General features: G+C 28.0%; 1 protein-coding gene and 1 long non-coding RNA gene across 2 annotated transcripts in view; both read left to right on the top strand.

Annotated features, from left to right (window-relative positions):
* The window catches only part of LOC136090485 (uncharacterized), a 30,691-nt gene extending 13,774 nt beyond the window's left edge, over positions 1 to 16,917 (top strand). The window contains exon 3 of the long non-coding RNA XR_010643447.1: positions 16,679 to 16,917. This is a non-coding gene — a long non-coding RNA (uncharacterized LOC136090485). The remainder of the gene's footprint in view (positions 1 to 16,678) is intronic.
* LOC136090727 (uncharacterized) lies at positions 8,528 to 10,142 on the top strand. The gene is made up of 2 exons (XM_065817598.1): positions 8,528 to 9,114; positions 9,339 to 10,142. Exons 1-2 carry the CDS (start codon positions 8,813 to 8,815, stop codon positions 9,928 to 9,930), a joined length of 894 nt encoding a protein of 297 aa, XP_065673670.1. The 5' UTR covers positions 8,528 to 8,812; the 3' UTR covers positions 9,931 to 10,142.
* Positions 16,918 to 19,480: the final 2,563 nt, after the last annotated feature.

The raw sequence follows: 19,480 nt of genomic DNA, 5'->3' as shown, positions 1-19,480 counted from the left end.
GTAGTATATCAGCTAACAATGCCACCTTAAATGCGAGAAATTTTGGGAATTCGTTAATGTAAATTAAAAAAAGTAGAGTGTAAAGGATAAAACCTTGAGGAATCTCTGAAGATAAAGGATAAAATTAAGAGTGTTATCCATCGAAAACAAATTTTATACTACGATTGGTTAGAAAAGATTTGATAAACTTAAAGATGTTACTTGATACACCGTAAGAAGAAAGCTTATGGAGATAACTAGCACGTCAAACTTTATTAAATACGTCAACCTAGGGCCTATGTCCAATAAATTACCTTAAAATACTGTATGATTTTAAGGTATTTAAATATTAAATTTTTAGAACCTACTTATACTTAAATATTAATCCCAAAGCTGTTTATAGGAATCCCAAAAAGATTTTTGATGGAAATGTTTACTTTTAAATAATTTGACTGTCGACTAAATTGTCTCATATATTTTCTAAAGACGACTAAATTGACTTTAAGTCGAATTTAGTTGAAATATGGTAAAAAATTTTGTTTTAAGTTATTGTCAAGATAATTTGTCAATTAATTTGTCAATTAATAAATTAATGTCAAGAGCAATAACTTTAATCTCTCCGCATCTATCTAATGAACATTAAAAGCTAATTATTTATTACCATTAACAAATCAGCATTAGAAAGTGATGATTGGTTATGATAGTAAGAAGACTAATGGGAATGTACTTAGACAAGTCAAATCGCTCTCCAGAACTTTTGAAAATAAGGATAACATGTGTCGCTTTCTAGCACTCTGACTGCAAGACTCAGCTTAGCACTTATTAAAAAACTTTGAAAGAACAGAAAAAAGCTCCTGAGAACAGTTCTGCAAAACTATAACAGGTATGTTGTCCGGACCGCAATCTGAAAAAAATTTAAGCAGGAAATCACTTTAGGGATGCAGAAGATGCAGAAGCTAGGATTAGTATGAGCTTCAAGCAATGAAATAAACTCTTTGTTGGCCATATCAGGTAAAACGCAACTTGTGGAATCAATAAATGATAATAATGTGAATTGTTTAGCAAACAATTTAGCTTTGTCTCAATTTGAGGCGACAAAATCTGAACCATAGAAGAGAGGTGTAATAATAGATTTGCTCTTATAATAGATACTGTTAAAGTTTCTCCAAACGTCACAAGTGCCTAATTTATTGAGATGATAAACGAGATTTTGTGAACTAAGAAAAGGAGGCTTTGGAGTTAGACAAAAAACCTCTTTACAATGGTTTCTAGCAAACGTAAACAGTTGCTGTTTTCTGGAAAATTATTTGCTGATAGATTTGAAAGTACTGGTTACGATTGGAAATTCCAGAAGCACAATCATATAAAAACTATAGCAAAAAGTGAGGCTTGACTTGCAATTGTCGAGAGGGAATAAACAATTCCATACCAGCTTAAATCCAAGAAGTTACGTGAAAAATACATTTGGTTAGCAAGAGGGCGAAAGATTTCTACCCATGGGCCATCACAAAGGAAATTACAAAAGAGTCCCAGATAGCTTTAAGGTAGTTGTAAAAGGTGCGAGGATAGAGAGATTTTGATAACGAAGAAGAATAAGGTAATAAGTACAAGAAATTAAACTGTGATGAGAAGCACTTAAGGGTGAACTTAGAGAAAGGAACACTGACTAGGATCAGAAATTAGAAACAAGTCAACTAGTGAAGATAAATATTTCGGATTACACGGAAAGCGAGTTAAAAAACTGGGTAATTGTGTTAGATGCTGAGAAAGGCTGTTCATTAACCCTTTCTCGACTGAGTTAAAAACTTCTATATGACTGCGCGTAAAATAACGAATTTGTATTATAAACAATTGAAAGGCCATAAAATAAAAACTACTTGTCAGAAAATAACAAGACCTCATTTTTTTTGTTAGACTCTCATATTTAAATAAATAGACTCTCATATTTAAAAAAAAAAAAAAGTCACGTGATTGAAAAAACAACATATTGAATAAACAAAAGTATATAATTTCTTAATTTAATCCTAAAATATTTACAAATAAATTCATAAACATATAGTTTTTAATATTAAATCAGAAAGGCATTTATAGTGGTGATCTAACAAAAGAAAAATTAAACAAATTTGATAAATTAATCAAAATATATTTAATTTTTTGTAAAGACACCAATAATTTGGAAATTTCCTTAAAATAAAATATATACACATTTGGCTTGAGAAAACATTTTATGTATGAATAAACATACACAATATCTTTTTAGGAATAGTCCAAAACAGTATGATAAATTTGAAAACACTCATCAGGATGTAACCCGGGTTGTGATGGACAGAAATTACAAACAAAAACAGTTTTCAAGGGATGTCCTTTGGCGGTCAGTTTGCCCTTTGCATAACAAACACGACATCTTTTGTGGTGCCTATCATCATTGCCTGCCTTGCCTGGTGGCAATATTGAAGGAAAATGCCAGCCAGTAAGTCTATCAAAATCCTCTCCAACAACAAGACAAGGGTTGTGAGGGATCTCAGGGGTTAGTGAAAATATCAACTTTATGTTACTCAGCAAAAAAATCCAAGTATGAAATGTGCCTTCCAGTACTATGTGTATAAATCTTTTATGAATTTAAAGCACATTGAAGAATTAGACGAAAAGCTTATTTCTTGTACCATTTATAGGATTTTCGAAGAGCCTGAATTCCATGTAATTGCTGGTCTACCCGGTCAACACCACCCATATGCACATTGTATGACTTGACCATTGATGGTTTGAGTATAATGTTACCATTTTTATTAGATTTTTCTGTTTTCACCATCACTGGATTGTGATATATTGACAGCATGTAAACAACTTTTTGTTTGTTACCTGACTTGTCTTTAGTTGCACGATATTTGCAGGCTAACATTTTATTGTCTTCGTTGCGAACTATTGGTATACGTTGGCTTGAAGGCATTGTAGAAATTTTGTCATCATCATACATCCCAGTAACATAGTACACTACGAAATCAAGTGTAATACCATCAGCTGTAGTCAACTCATACACCTTTATTCCAAATCGTGCTCTTTTTGTCTTTATATATTGACGAAAATGTAATCTGCTCTTAAAAAGAACAAGGGATTCATCAACACACAAGTGTTGTCCTAGACTGTAAACATTTCGACAACGCTCTCTGATCATATTGAGGAATCGATCTCTATTAGGATCATTAAGATTATGATTGCAATCATTATTGTTATTGAAATGAAGAAATTTGAGGATAACTTTGAAACGGTCTCGAGACATGTTTTTTGAAAAGATTGGTGTCCAATAAAGATCATCGGTGGACCAAATCATGTTCAAATTTGGTTTATGTACGATACCCATTAATATAATTAGACCAAAAAAGGTTTTCATTTCAACTACTTTAACAGCTTTTCAATTCTTAAGGTAAGAATTATTGGCCTTTTCAGGGTGTTTGCTCAAAAAATCTTTGCAGTATTGTTTACTTTCAGAAACAATATGTTCTAAAATAGGATTGGTTAAGTAAGCTTCAAAAAAGTCAAGAGCACTGTCTCCACTTATTCTAACATTTAGACCTTCAGTGGAAAAGAATGGAAAAGTGTCATTAGATTTTTCCTCATTTTCAGCAGCAACATGCTCCCATTCTAACTGCAATTCTGTTTGATCTGAAACAACACGATTAATGAACTGTTGATGTGATCGACCACCACGAACACGAGAAACCTAATCCTAATTTGGCCTCGGTTAGGTTGTAGATTATAACAAGCACCTCTATCTACAATAGCAACACGATCAAAAGAATGTAAACCACTTACATTTCTACTTCCACCTCTGGTTCTCACATGCTTCTGGGGCTGTGAAACATTAAAAGATAGTTGTTGAGTTTCATAACATTTTTTTTCACCATCAGATTCTAAACTTATATCACTAGATGATTTTTCATAAATTTCTTCTTCAGTTTCAGATTCTATAATCAGATCATTATTTTCTCTCTCTTCAGATAAAGAAATATCATTGCAGAAATTTTGATTTTTAGGAGTATTTGTGGTGGATGGTGAAGGTAAAACTAAATTTTGAACTGGTAAATCTTCAGACAAGGGTAGTAGTTCTTCATTTACATAATCTAAAATACTTTCAGAATCACTAGAGTTATCAAGATCAATATCAATATCGCTATCTACATCACTATCATCAAAAAAAATATCAAGGATCTCATTCATATCTGTATAACTTGTCCGCTTTTTAGCCTTTTTTCAAAATTAATTTTTGATCGATCTATAAATGCAAATATCAAACGGTTTGAAGTATCAACTTAAGAAATTATTCCTTTTTCAGATAAATATTTAATGTTTTCTCAAACCCCTATAGATGTTCAGGAAAATTTAAAATTATTGATGGACCGCCAGGCGGTTCACACGTCATTTAGGAACAGATTTTATGCACCGTGGTGCGGGTCACGCGTCAGGAAAGGGTTAAACTCTTCTCTAAATATTTTTAAAACAACAATCGAAATATATAATTCCACCTAAAAAATGAATAAACTTAATAAAGCGGTTGGACAAGACTGTATTAATGGAAATACTGTCATTTGTTCTTATGACATCATTAAAAATATTCTTTTTTAAATTTTTAGTTAGTCTATTAAACAAGCAATTTTTCTAGATGCTCTCAAAATAGCTAGAGTTGTTCTAATCTTTTAAGGAGGTGAACTAACTAAACTCAATAACTAAAGCCCGATTTCAGATCTCCCTGTTTTTTCAAATAATTTGTAAAGATTTTTGTATAATAGAATATATAACTATCTAACTATGAATAAAATATTATACAGCAAACTATATGGATTAAAAAATAATAATTCAGCTGAACATGCAATACTTCAACTTACTAGAAGTATTGCAAGTTTATTTGAAAAATTACAATATTCTCAAGGCATCTTTATAGATTTATCAAAAGCTTTTGGTACTATTGGTCACAAAATTGTTTTTTAAAAACTACAACTTACAACTCTATGGAATCACAGGGAATGTATTATTATTATTAAAAAATATTAAAAGAACTAGAAACAATTTGTTAAAATAGATTCATATTCATCATCAAATTTATTTAATATATTACGCGGAGTTTCACAATGATTGATACTAGGATCTTTTCTTTTTTAATTCATATTAGTGAGCTCTATAAAGCATCACATTTAACAACAATTATGTTTGCCGATAACATTATTCTTTTTCTAACTGATGATAATTTTCCAACATTATTTAAGAAAATGAATAGTGATGTCATAAAAAACATCTTTATTGTCAACAGAAGCATATTGCAGGTCTTATAAATTTTAAAGACCGTTTTAGTCATGCTAGGCCTCTTTTAATTAAAATTTATATTCTTAATGTATGTCAACTTAATGTCTATAATATTCTTTGCTTTATCTATAAATGTAAAACTAACACTTTCCCCTTCTCCTTTTTATAATTTATACTCAAATAAAAAAAAAAAAATACTATGTTCGAAATGAAAACTTTATCTAACAACCTTTTTCGCATACAAATCTTGCCAGATCTTTTATCTCTCTTATCAATGAACTTTATTATGGAATATATAGTTTTGAAATATTTAGATTTTACTCAAGAGTGGAATTACACCACGTTCAAAAGAAAACCTATACAGATAATTTTATCTATCGATGACATGCTCTTATATCTTGAATTTTTATAAAGTTTTAAAACTCAGTTCTTAGTATTTACATATATGAATGTTACATATGTTTTACGTTCATTTATTTTTACTTTCGATGAGAATATACTTATTACACACAACACATGTAATGGTGTAGTTGAAAAATAAAGCGTTTCTCGACGACAAGAACTTAAGGTTTTCCGCGAGATTCTGCATTCTTCTTTTTACAAACATAATTAATCTTGTAAGCATTCTATTATATTATTGAAATTATTATAATTGTAAAACGACTAATATTGTATAACATCTAAAGAAAAACAAAAAAATTAAAAAAAAAAAGGCAAAAGTTGTTCGCCTTAACGCATGCAGAGTTACTGACACTTGAACCAAGCAATTCAATACGATGAGTATTAAAGTCACCAACAACTTCGATAATGGCTGAAAGATGCAAAGAAAGAGCTGGGTCGATTTGAGCAGAAACTACATTGAAAAGAGTATACTCTAAAGATAAAAGAGAGCAATATAGAACTATGAGAAAAGCAATAAAGTAAAGTAGCGCTAAACGAAAGCACATAAATGAATAGTTTGTGGATTCAAACCTAGTTTTCCGACAAAAGGGTGAGTTTTTACTAATGTATATGCCCTTTCCAAACATGTGACATTTTGGAATCTTTACGAGTTAAAGGAAGATAAACATTAACACTAAGATCGCAAGATGAGAAAGCTAAACTCAAATTAGTTTTACAAAGAGCTGGTAGGTCTGGTGAATTTTACAAGAAATAAGACTTAACAGAAGAAAAGTTACTTCAAAGACCACAAAAAATGGTGAATGATTTAGAGAATTTTGGTGATGAATATGGTTTCTTGTATTTTAAAGTTTTTGGTACTTTAGTTATTTTTAAATTTGTTAAGTAACTTTACTAAACATGATATTGTTAGTGCTCTGATATTTAACAGCTGTTAAAGGAATCTCTGAGAGCTAATACAGATTTCGGGAAACCTGACTGCCAGCTGGCCTCAGATCTCAATCATAAAACTAAGTTTTAGTGCTGTTCCCTCATTAGGAGATATTAGAATAAAATGCTAAGTCATAAAAACAGAGACAGAAGCAAAAGTCATGCATAGAACCAAGAAGATCATTCGACATCCTTAACTGGAAACAATGTTTTGTAAATACATCTAAGCCAGCCTAATAGATTAAGAATTTTACAAATTAGACTTGTGAATGAATGGTATCAATATTCCTGTAGAAATTTTAAAGTCTTTTTATGCATAGTGTAAATTGAAACAAAAATTAAACATTATTTTAATAATACTTAGATGAGTAAAATAACTTTCAATCAAAAACATGGAAGCTTTAAAATGAAAACAATATTCTTGTTTTTACTAAAATAACACTAACTCAGGCTGCTCAGTTTTATAGTATGCCCCGTGAAAAATGAAAAAACTGATTGTGTAAATAACTAAACTTATAATGTAAAGCATAATTGCAATGAATAAAAAAGGTCAGATGGCACTAGGTAGATTTCAGTAGCAATTGAAAACAACTATAAATTATTAAAATAGTAATACAACCAAGTAGTCAGATTGTAATCTCTATATTTTAGATAATTTAGGTAATAAGTATTGGTAAAAGTTATGAACTGTTTTAAACTATATTAGTTGTGCATATTTTGTTTACAATGTTGCAGATTGGGTATATGTTTAGAAGCATGCGTCATTAATTTGAGCTATTATTACAAAAATAGGCAATAGTTAAATAAAATTAAATAACTCAACAATAAACTCGGGTTGAAACACTTATACAAACTATATACCCAAACATTGCAACTTTATTTGATATGCAATATAGTTGCAATTTAATGTAGTAGCAACTCAATATAGTTGCAATGCAATATATATGCAATGCATTATATTTGCAAAGCAATATAGTTGCAATACAATATAGTTGCAATGCAACATAGTTGCAACGCAATATCGATTCTTGCGAATGACACGGAAGGGAACAGACGTGTTTTTTTTTGCGTAAAAATATAGTTGCATTGCAATATAGTTGCAATGCCATATAGTTGCAATGCAGTAAAGTTGTAATATAGTTGCGCTTCTTTAGAGAAATTTTTAATAAACTAAAAATGCTTGAGCAGAGTTGAATTATTGGAAATGGTTATTTATTAATACTTATTGGTGTTGACTACATCTTTATGTAGTGAACACCAATAAGTATTAATAAATAATATAAAGTAGATATCGCGGAAATAAAAACTCAAATAACATCCTGAGAATAATATTTAATGTTTTCAGAAATTTTGTCGGTAATGAAGAAATCGTAACTATTATAATTTATAGCAACAAAATCTAATATATATATATATATATATATATATATATATATATATATATATATATATATATATATATACATATATATATATATATATATATATATTAATATATATTAGGGTGTTTCATATTTTATCAATTTTTGAAATCGAACTTGCGAATCGATTTATAAATTGACTATTTGTATAAAAATAAGTTTGAGCAAAAAAAAATAAAAAAAATTTAATTTTTAGGGTCCCCGCCAGTTCGATTTTGGGCCAAAATTGTCCGGTGTTTTAAACGCCTGGCGGGGACCTTAAAATTTATCTAAATTTATCTTTTTTTTTTTTAAATGTTATATGTTGGATTGAATGTTTATCACATAAAAGGAGCATGTCGAAAAAATAAAGAAATTAGTCTACATAATATTTTGAAATTGGTGAAAAATCCAAATTTTCTTTCACAAAAACCTAATTTATTACTCGGTGGCGTATAAAAAACTTTTTTTATACCCTAATAAACTGTTTCCAAACCCGGAAAAAACTATAATTTGAATAGATTTTTTATTAGTGTTAAATGAAGTCTAAAAAAAATAATAATTGGATCCATGGAGTAACATGCCCCGGACACTAACCTCAATGGCCCCTACTTAATAAACATTAGAGAGCAATAAATTGAAAATCCGGAAATTTGATCGGAAAATATTTTTAGAAAATGTATATACCAAGGTACTTAAAAAATAATTTAAAATTTAATAACTACTTTCCAATGCGAAGACAAAGTATTTAAACTAAATTTGCGTTACTAATAATAAGGGCTTTAATATTTTTTTAAATAATATTCAAAATGGCTAAAGTTACGAGACTAAAAGCTAGAGCTTATTTATTTGAAGAAGAAAGCCTGATAGAAAACTTAACTCAGATAACTTTTGCAACAAATAAAGAATTAATTCTTAACTTTCAGTTTAAAAGATCTAGTAACAAGTTAACTCCATCCAAAAGGTTTATTGGTTGTACTGATGGGCCCGATAAATTCGCAAAGTGCTCCGGACTTGTCAATTGCCCTGACAACTGTATTCTTTTTGCAGTAAAAAAACCATGGTTAGACGGAGGTTATAAAGATGGATTATTAACGGATAAATCTATAAGGTAAGTTTTATAATTTCAATTTATAATAAAATAGTTATTATAAATTTGTATAATCATTCGAACTTAATAAGCTAGTAGATGATTAAGGTTTTTTTGTAGTACCACTGCAACTAATTTTTTTAGTTGTTATTACGTGTGGATTATAGCTTAATCATGCAAAATATAAGGTGCATCTTAAAGTTAATATTTCTATTTTATTTAATGTATTATCTTAATTTTTTCAGGAATAATATTACTCGTTTAATCGATAGTTGGGAGACATTAAAGAAAAGTAAGAATAAAGACTCTAAAGCAGCAGAGAAATCTAGGGAAGAATTCAAAAAGAAGGGGGAGCAGGTATTTTGGATTGGTAAAGATAATATTAAGGAAATCTTAAAAAAAACGAGCCTTGATAAACTTTCATACTATGTTGATATCCAATTTTTAAAAGACCAAAAGTCCAGTCGTCTAATGACTTTGGGGAGCAAAGACATGAGATATAAAACGGTAAATAAAGATAAGAAGCCTTTAAAAAGTTGTAATATTAAACAGTTACCCCAAATAGACGAATCAACTACAGATCTAGAGCTTCTCTCAGATATCAGTGACGTGAGTACAGAATCAGATATTTCTTTTGATTTATCGCAACCCGGCCCAAGTAACGCAAAACAAGAGTTAAGTAAAGGTTTTGTTAAAGATATTGCCATGACATCAGTCTCAAAAAATATTTCATCAAGAGATCTAGTGCATGTATGTACGGATTTAATCGTAAGTTCAGGCGGAAATGTGGCTAATTTTTCAGTGTCTCATTCAACTATTTGGCGAGCTCAAAAATAATCTATTCAGGAAAATGCTGAACAATATAAGAAAAATGTAAAAATTGCTACCGCTAAAGCTACTTTTCCCATAATAGCACATTTTGATGGAAAAATTATCGAAGACATCACAGAAGGTATAAAATCAAAAAGAGATCGATTTGCGGTCTCGGTAAATATTGATGGTAAAATGAAGCTCCTTGGCATTCCAGCAATTGATCGGGGTACTGGACAAGCTCAATACGATGATTTAGTTAAAATACTGGATGAGTATGGAATATGTGATGACGTGAAAGGTTTATGTTTTGATACAACAGCTACAAATACAGGAAGACTTTCTGGTACAAATGTCAGGTTTAGTCATAAACAAAACTCTATTCTACTAGAGCTGGCTTGCAGGAGGCATGTTTATGAGTTATATCTAAAACACTTCTGTGAAAGACAGTGCAGTGGAAAAACTAAATCTCCAGAAAACCTAATGTTTAAACGGTTCCAATTAAACTGGAATGACATTAAAAGTAGCATTGACTCTTCAAAGTTTGTAAAATATGACACTCAATCTATTGCTACCACTTTCTTAGAAATCCATAAACTCGATGCTGTAAAATATTGCGAGGTTGCTCTAAAAAAAAACACTTTTCCCAGAGGAGACTACAAGGAGTTATTGAAACTAACCCTAATGTACTTATGCCCTGAAAGAGATTTTAAAATTCAAGCTCCAGGGTGCGTGTCTCATGCACGTTTTATGTCCAAAGCTATTTATTATCTCAAGATTCGGATATTGAGTTTGCAACTGTCTTATGAATTGACAGACGATCAAAAGAACGAAGTGCAGTCTACTGCTGAGTTTATCTCAATCTTTTATACCGTCTGGTTTTTAAAAACCTCTTTACCTTACGCTGCGCCTTACCAAGATATAAAAGCCTATTGGCAAATGACAGGTTACGTAGAGATTACGTAAAACAATATGTTCAGAATTCTGAAACAATTTTAAATGGAATTGATGCCACAATGGTTTCAATGGAATCACATTTATGGTACCTTGATGAAACTTTAATTCCGCTGGCTCTTCTAGACCAAGGTATTTCTGTTGCAGAGAGAGAAGAAGTTGCAAAAATGGTCTTTTCGAAACCAGTTCCTGAATTTTTTCGGCATTCCGAAAAATTAAACTTGTTAAAAACTCTTAACTTTAACCTAGAAAAACCACCAAGTATTGCCCAACTAGTGGGAGAAAACTCTTGGTTCATATTTAGTTTGTTAAACCTTACTAAGCTAAATGATAAACTTTGGTTAAACAGCCCGGCACCACTATGGGAGTATATTGAACAGTTTAAGATTTTTTCCCAGTTTGTTTCCAACCTTGCAGTGGTTAACGACGTTTCTGAAAGATCTATTAAAGTTGTATCAGACTTTGTAAATAACGTTCACAATGAAGACGATCGTCAGGACTTACTGCTAGCTATTCACCAAAGGAGAGAAAACCTTAACAAGGCAAAGACTAAAGAAGATTTGCAATTAGCATATCAAGCAATTGCAAAATAGATAATATAGTTTTTAAATGATGACTTTTATTTAATGATGTAATATTGATTTGTAAATATGTATTTTTTATTTAATTATACTTAAACATATCATTCTTTTTTATTTTTTATTTTTTACAAAACCAAAAAAAACTTTGCAACAATACCAAGAAAATCATTTAAAGTTGAAAAGCTACCATATACTTTCTAATCTTGAGGCAATAAAACTAATAACAACAATACCACTTTTAACAATGTTGAAGTAAGTTCATTAAGTCTTTTTTATTATAAAAATAACTAAAATAAACAATTGTTATTAGGCTATTAAGGTTAGCGTAAGGGTTAGGTTACCTCGAAGGATAAAAGAAATTTTTTTTTAGAGCTGTATATACCTCATTTGACACTATTATTAAAAAAGTCTAGGTTATTAATTTTTCCGCGTATGGAAACAGTTTATTAGAAAATCAAAAATGTTTTTTATACGCGATTGAGTGATAAAATAGATTTTTAAGATGAAAAATTTGGATTTTTCACCAATTTTAAAAGATTCTGTAGACTAATTTCTTAATTTTTTCAACATGCTCCATTTATGTGATTATTATTCAATCCAACATATAACATTTAAAAGAATAAAAACAAAATTTCGATAAATTTTAAGGTCCCCGCCAGGCCTTTAAAACACCCATCATTTTTGGCCCAAAATCGAACTGGCGGGGACCCTAAAAATTAAATTTTTTTTTTTTTTTTTTGCTCAAACTTATTTTTATACAAATAGTCAATTTATAAATCGATTCGCAAGTTCGATTTCAAAAATTGATAAAATATGAAACACCCTAATATATATATATTTATATATATATATATGTATATATATATATATATATATATATATATATATATATATATATATATATATATATATATATATATACAAATATATAAATATATATATATATATATATGTATATATATATATGTATATATATATATATATATATATATATATACATATATACATATATATATATATATATATTTATGTATATATATATATATATACATATATATATATATATATATATATATATATATATATATATATATATATATATATATATATATATATATATATATATATATATATATATATATATATATATAATATAAATATATATATATATATATATATATATATATATATATATATATATATATATATATATATGTATGTATATATATATATATATGTATATATATATATATATATGTGTGTGTATAAATTAGTAAAAAGCACTTATCTAACTTTTTTCTTCAACTTCAAGTTTCGCCATTACTGAGTCATCAGAAAGAAATACTTAATCTCGAAAAAAATTCCATTTATACAAAAATATATTTTACGGGAATTTATAAATTATTATAACTAAAAATTAAAATAAAAAAAATTTTTTATTACTTAATTTTTTTGGTTAAGGGGAAGTTACAGAAAGTAATTATTAAATAAATTTCTTTGGAATGAGGATAATTTAATTTGGTCATTTGTTTTTATAATTTTTTAAGAGGTATTTATTTTCGTGCCTACATTTAGAAATTATTTCAAAATTTTTTTTTTTATAAAATGATTAATTATTTCAAATTTTTCTTGCAAACATAGCATACATTTTTTGGAAATGTTATTATAGGCAGGGGCTGATTTTAGAATAGACCATTGCTAATTAAAATTTCAGTTAACCAAAAAAATACAGTAATTAAAAATTTTTTTATTATTATTTTTAGTTAAATTAATTTATAACTTCTTGTAAAATATTTTCTATATAAATTGAACTTTTTTTGAAATTTATTAACTCTTCCTGATGATGCAGTAATGGCGAAACCTAAAGTTGAAGAAAAAAGTTAGATAAGTGTTTTTTACTAATTTATTATTGCTTTGTTCTTTTAGAACATTGAGCACTCTATTTGTAAAATACACTAACATAACTTACATATATATATATATATATATATATATATATATATATATATATATATATATATATATATATATATATATATATATATATATATAAATATATATATATATATATATATATATATATATATATATATATATATATATATATATATATTTACATTTTTTCTATTATTTATATTCATGTTTGTAAATATCAGGGTGTAAAGTTAAATTGTTAGATTAGTGTATATATTTGTTTTTAGGTATTATATAAATATATATATATATATATATAAATATATATATATATATATATATATATATATTATGTATATATATATATGTATATATATATATATATATATATATATATATATATATATATATATATGTATATATATATATATATATATATATATATATATATATATGTATATATATATATATATATATATATATACATATGTAATGGATAGAAACAAATATATACACTGCATATATATTATATATGTTACATATATATGTATATATATATATATATATATGTATATATATATATATATATAAATATGTATATATATATACATATATATATTTATATATATATACATATATATATATATATATATATATATATATATATATATATATATATATATATACATAAAAAATAATAGAAAAACATGACAAGCATCTTAAAAAGCCTGGCAAAAAGGAAGAATGCTGTTTTTGGAGATCTTTTTAATATCACCAATATTAAGGGCATATGGCTTAATCTGGAAGTTAAAAAATTTTATAACATACAATTATTAAGTTCAGGAGAAGTTGGTAACTGTACTAAATCACAAGTGTCATTACATCCTTCAAAAGTTAGAGTTTGTAATGCAAAAGATACAACTTCTACAAGCAAAGAAAACAATTGTCCAGTAAGCAGTTCAACTGCATCAGAAGAAAGTGGTTCAGATTTAGATTCACAAGGCAATTATGAACCAGTGGTATTAAAGAAATCAAGAAAGAGAGTATATAATAGATTAAATTTGGCATCTAATCTTGTGATAACTAAATCTATAAGTACAAATAATTCAGCTAGAATCTGTAAAAAGTTATTTGAAAAAGGTATTGAAATAGAAACTCCAAGTCAGACAGGAGTATGGAGATCAACTATAAGGCAAGAGAAAAGCATGAAGAAAATTATTGCTAAAATTGTACAAGTAGAACAATTCTGCCTACATTTCGATGGAAAGAAAATAAACAAGACTGAAAACCAAGTTGTGAAACTTCAAAATGAGAAAAGGAAAATGAACTTATGAATTGTTAAATGTAAAAGTGGAAAATCCAATGATTTTTTTGAAGCTTTTAAAAAATTGCTAAATGATTTTGATGCGTGGAAATGTATTTCAATGCTTATACGTGACACAACAGCAGTAAACACAGGAAGATTAAATGGTATAGTTGTAAAAATACAAAATAAAATAAAAACCAGAGGCTTTACTAAACCACAATATTTAGGATGCCAGCATCATATACTGGATCTCCTTTTAAAACACGTTTGGATCATTTTGTAAATAGTTAATTAACAAGTCCTGGTTTTGATTATAAATTTGAGAAGGACTTAACTGAAAATTATAAAAATCTTCAAAAAAATTATATATATAAAGCTGAGCCTAATCATTACATAAACTTGGGATGGCGAGATGACTTCAAGTTCCTTTTTGAGCTATTTGAAGCTTTTAGTTACTTCAAGAGCCATAAAAAATTACCAAAAATAAAGTGGCACAAGCTTCCTCAATTGCACAGTGCTAGATGGAACTCTAGAGCATCATATGTTCTTCTTGCCTATTTTCTTATACCAACATGGAGGTGTGAACTTAAAAATGTAGCAACTTTTATTGCAAATCAATGGAAAAAACCTTGGTCAGCAAACTATTATTTGATGATAAATCATATGACTATATGCTTGATGCATTGACTGAAATTAAGTGTGCAGCTGCTTTAAAGTGCTTTATGAAACACTGGAGTAAAGAAGATAGTGTAGTTAATATTACAAGAACAAACATTATAGCTAAACGAGGCGTCAAATTGATGGAAGATCTTCTTCAAAATTCAAAAAAATGGGAAAATACAAATGTTAAAACAACTTTTGCTGAAAATATTCACTTTTATTGATTCACTTCAATTGTATGTAGTTTACAAATAATAAATATAATTTACTATTAGTTTTATTTCTTTGTGTAGATGTTCATAGATGGGTTGGAAATAAGCTTTATGTGTCCTCATGTGATCTATGAAAAATAACGTTATTATCAAGGGGGAAGGGGGAATATTTTTGCAACTAGACTACCATTAAACCAGTTTTTTATTAATTACTCAACATTTCTCAGGTTATAGAAGTATGGCCACAACAGATTCAAAAAATATCATATCCCTAATATATATATATATATATATATATATATATATATATATATATATATATATATATATATATATACATATGTAATGCATAGAAACAAATATATACACTGCATATATATTATATATGTTACATATATATGTATATATATATATATATATATATATATATATATATATATATATATATATATATATATATGTATAAATACATATAGATATAACATATATAAATATTTTCCTTTTCTCATTTTGAAGTTTCACAACTTGGTTTTCAGTCTTGTTTATTTTCTTTCCATCGAAATGTAGGCAGAATTGTTCTACTTGTACAATTTTAGCAATAATTTTCTTCATGCTTTTCTCTTGCCTTATAGTTGATCTCCATACTCCTGTCTGACTTGGAGTTTCTATTTCAATACCTTTTTCAAATAACTTTTTACAGATTCTAGCTGAATTATTTGTACTTATAGATTTAGTTATCACAAGATTAGATGCCAAATTTAATCTATTATATACTCTCTTTCTTGATTTCTTTAATACCACTGGTTCATAATTGCCTTGTGAATCTAAATCTGAACCACTTTCTTCTGATGCAGTTGAACTGCTTACTGGACAATTGTTTTCTTTGCTTGTAGAAGTTGTATCTTTTGCATTACAAACTCTAACTTTTGAAGGATGTAATGACACTTGTGATTTAGTACAGTTACCAACTTCTCCTGAACTTAATAATTGTATGTTATAAAATTTTTTAACTTCCAGATTAAGCCATATGCCCTTAATATTGGTGATATTAAAAAGATCTCCAAAAACAGCATTCTTCCTTTTTGCCAGGCTTTTTAAGATGCTTGTCATGTTTTTCTATTACTTTTTCAATTTTTCTTTCAACTAAGTTTTTAGAAATACTTGGAAAGCTGCGTTGGTTCCATAATTTACATATTTCGACAGCAGTTAACTTTACTCTTTCTTTTCTGCTTTTTTCAATTGATGCCAGATAGTTGTAACGTCCGATATAAAAAATTTTTTTTAACATTCTATTAAATGAATCCAATCGTTTTTCAATAAAAGGTAGATCAATTCTTGATGTTATACGTTTTTCAAACGAAGCTAAATTTTTTGTCCATGCTCTTGAATATTTGTCAACAACAGTTTTGCTATGTTTATTTGACTTGTTAGAAAACTATAAAATGCATGTATAATATATGTTAGTAATGTTTTAATATTATTTTAATAAAAATACTTTTCTTTAAAAATTTATTGAATAAAAATTAAATTAATTAAAAAAGACATTGAAATGGGTAAAGACAAAAGAAAAACATAAAATGTATTAGTATTAACTATTTTCTGTATTTGTGTAATATTTCAGTTCAGACCAACATATTACACAAGCACATAAAATAGTTTTTACTTAAGTGTGCTTTATGCTTTATAGCTAATTTAAAAACCAAATACTTCCATAATAGTCATAAAAACAACAATATTTTTATAGCATAACTTAATTGTGAGTGGGTGGGGGGACATTTTTAACTATATTCAATATTACTATGAAAATATAATATTACCTATCAATTTCTCAGGTTTTAAAGCTATGGCCAATTAAAACTGACAAAAGTTAAAAAAATCATGACCCTAATGTATGTATATTTATATATATATATATATATATATATATATATATATATATATATATATATATATATATATAGTAATAATTAACGAATTTTGGAATTCCTTAATTCGCACCTCGTTGTTACATAAGCTAAACTCCAGATAACAACTCAGTCAATAATTGAAGCTTCCGCAAAGTATTTTCAGATGAGATGAAATATTTATTGATTGACGACATTGTTTACTTCAGTAAGTGTTACTACGAATTTACAGCTCTGCAGCTTAGACAGTTAGCTTATGAGTTTGCTAGTCAAAGCAACATTTTTTTTTCTTCACTGTTTTCACTGTTTTGATCATAGTACAAAACTTGCAAGTAAAGATTGGTTAGCAAGTTTTATGAAAAGAAACAGTCAAATATCACTAAGGGTATAAGAGAAGACATTGCTTAGGTAGAATGCAGGTGTTTAATGAAACTTTGGCTATGAAGTTTTTTTATTTTTTTCAGAAATTTTTACTTAAGCACAAGTTTTCATTCAGTTAAATATACAATGTAGACGAAACAAATTTGGCCAGTGTACCAACAGAGCTTCTAAAAATGCTCTGCAAAAAAGGGTTAAAGAGAGTAACTAAAGTTTTTAAAGTGCAGGAAGAAGAAAAACTCTAACTTTAGAGTGCAGAATGAATGCGATTGATAATTAGGTTTCTCCTGCATTTATATTTCCGCGTAAAAAAATACGCTATAAAATCCTTGATGATTCTCCATCAGATTGATTCGATTTGGCTAACAAATCAGGATGGATGACACAAAAACTTTTTCCAGAGTGTCTGAAGCATTTTTTTAAACAAATGAGACAAACCCAAAATGATCCAGTTTTACTTATTCTAGAAAATCATTCATCACATCTTCGTTTGGCTTCCATAGATTACTGCCGTCAATTTAACATAGTCATGCAAACACTTCCACCACATGGGAGTCAAAGGATGCAACTTTTGGATGTCCCTTTTTTTGGACCTTTTAAAACATGTCAATCAAGTGAAAATTGGATGACAAGTCATTCAGGCAGAGCAATTATAGAAGCTCAAAATTGCAAATTAGTATATTTTAGGATAATTAGTATAATTTAGGATAATTAGGATATTAGTATAAATAAGGATAATTAGTTAAGGATAATTTTGGTAGAGCTGCTACAGCAGGAATAGCTTCAAAGGGTTTTTTAGGGATTGGAAATTGACTTTTTAATTAAAATATACTTACTGCTGCAGATTTTGCTCCATTTTCGACCAGTGATTGCCCACCTCAGTCAACTGTGCAAATTGAATACCCATTTATAATTTAATCGGGTTCTCAAATATCTGAAACATCTGGGCTATTTCAATCTAGCACGCATGTTAAACAACCATTAGAAATAGAATCTGAGTCTCTTAAGACATTGACATACCCAGATCAGCATTTGTTGCAGGTCATAGAGCCATCAACAAAATTTGGCACACCTTTAGCTATAAAACATATCCATGTTTCACATGGAGTTCAATAGTAGTCTTGTCGTAAACGAGTGCCACAAGGTTCTGTAGTTGCTACAAATTCTCGGACCAAAAATGAAGTTAAATTATAAAAAGTTTGAAGATAGCACAGCTTGAGGAAAAAAATGAAAGAACAAAAAAAAGAGGTTGTTGAAGAAAGTGGATTTGGGCGGTAAAGTAAAACGATCTTAACTAACGAAGAAATCTAAACGATTTGCAGAAGGCAAGAACAAAAGACAAAAAAAATAAGAAATCAAAGTCTCTGTTAAAGAAGCACCACTTATACTTGACAGTGGAAAGAATTCAAGAAAGAGATTAACCAAATTGGAGATGAATCATCATGTTTGTCTAGTTATTGTGAATACGTTTTTGAAGATAAAATGGATTCATTATTTAAAGGCGACTGGCTAAGCTGTAAACACTGTTATAAATGGGCTCATGAATGTTGCGGTACTGTCAATGGTAGTTTCACTTGTATGGCTGCCAATCAAAAAATCTTCAAAGTAATACACAAAGCAAAATTAAATAGAAATATTATAAAAGACTTTAAAGTGTCCTGTTTAAGT

The sequence above is a fragment of the Hydra vulgaris genome, chromosome 14 (assembly GCF_038396675.1).
Source record: "Hydra vulgaris chromosome 14, alternate assembly HydraT2T_AEP".
Classification (NCBI taxonomy): Eukaryota; Metazoa; Cnidaria; class Hydrozoa; order Anthoathecata; family Hydridae; genus Hydra; species Hydra vulgaris.
Note: the sequence above shows the minus strand (reverse complement) of the source record. Positions and strands in the feature narration are given on the sequence as shown.

Coding starts and splice junctions, on each gene's coding strand:
- LOC136090727 (XM_065817598.1), top strand. CDS start 8,813: ATGGCTAAAGTTACGAGACTAAAAGCTAGAGCTTATTTATTTGAAGAA. Junction 9,115..9,338: donor TTAACGGATAAATCTATAAG/GTAAGTTTTATA, acceptor TAATTTTTTCAG/GAATAATATTACTCGTTTAA.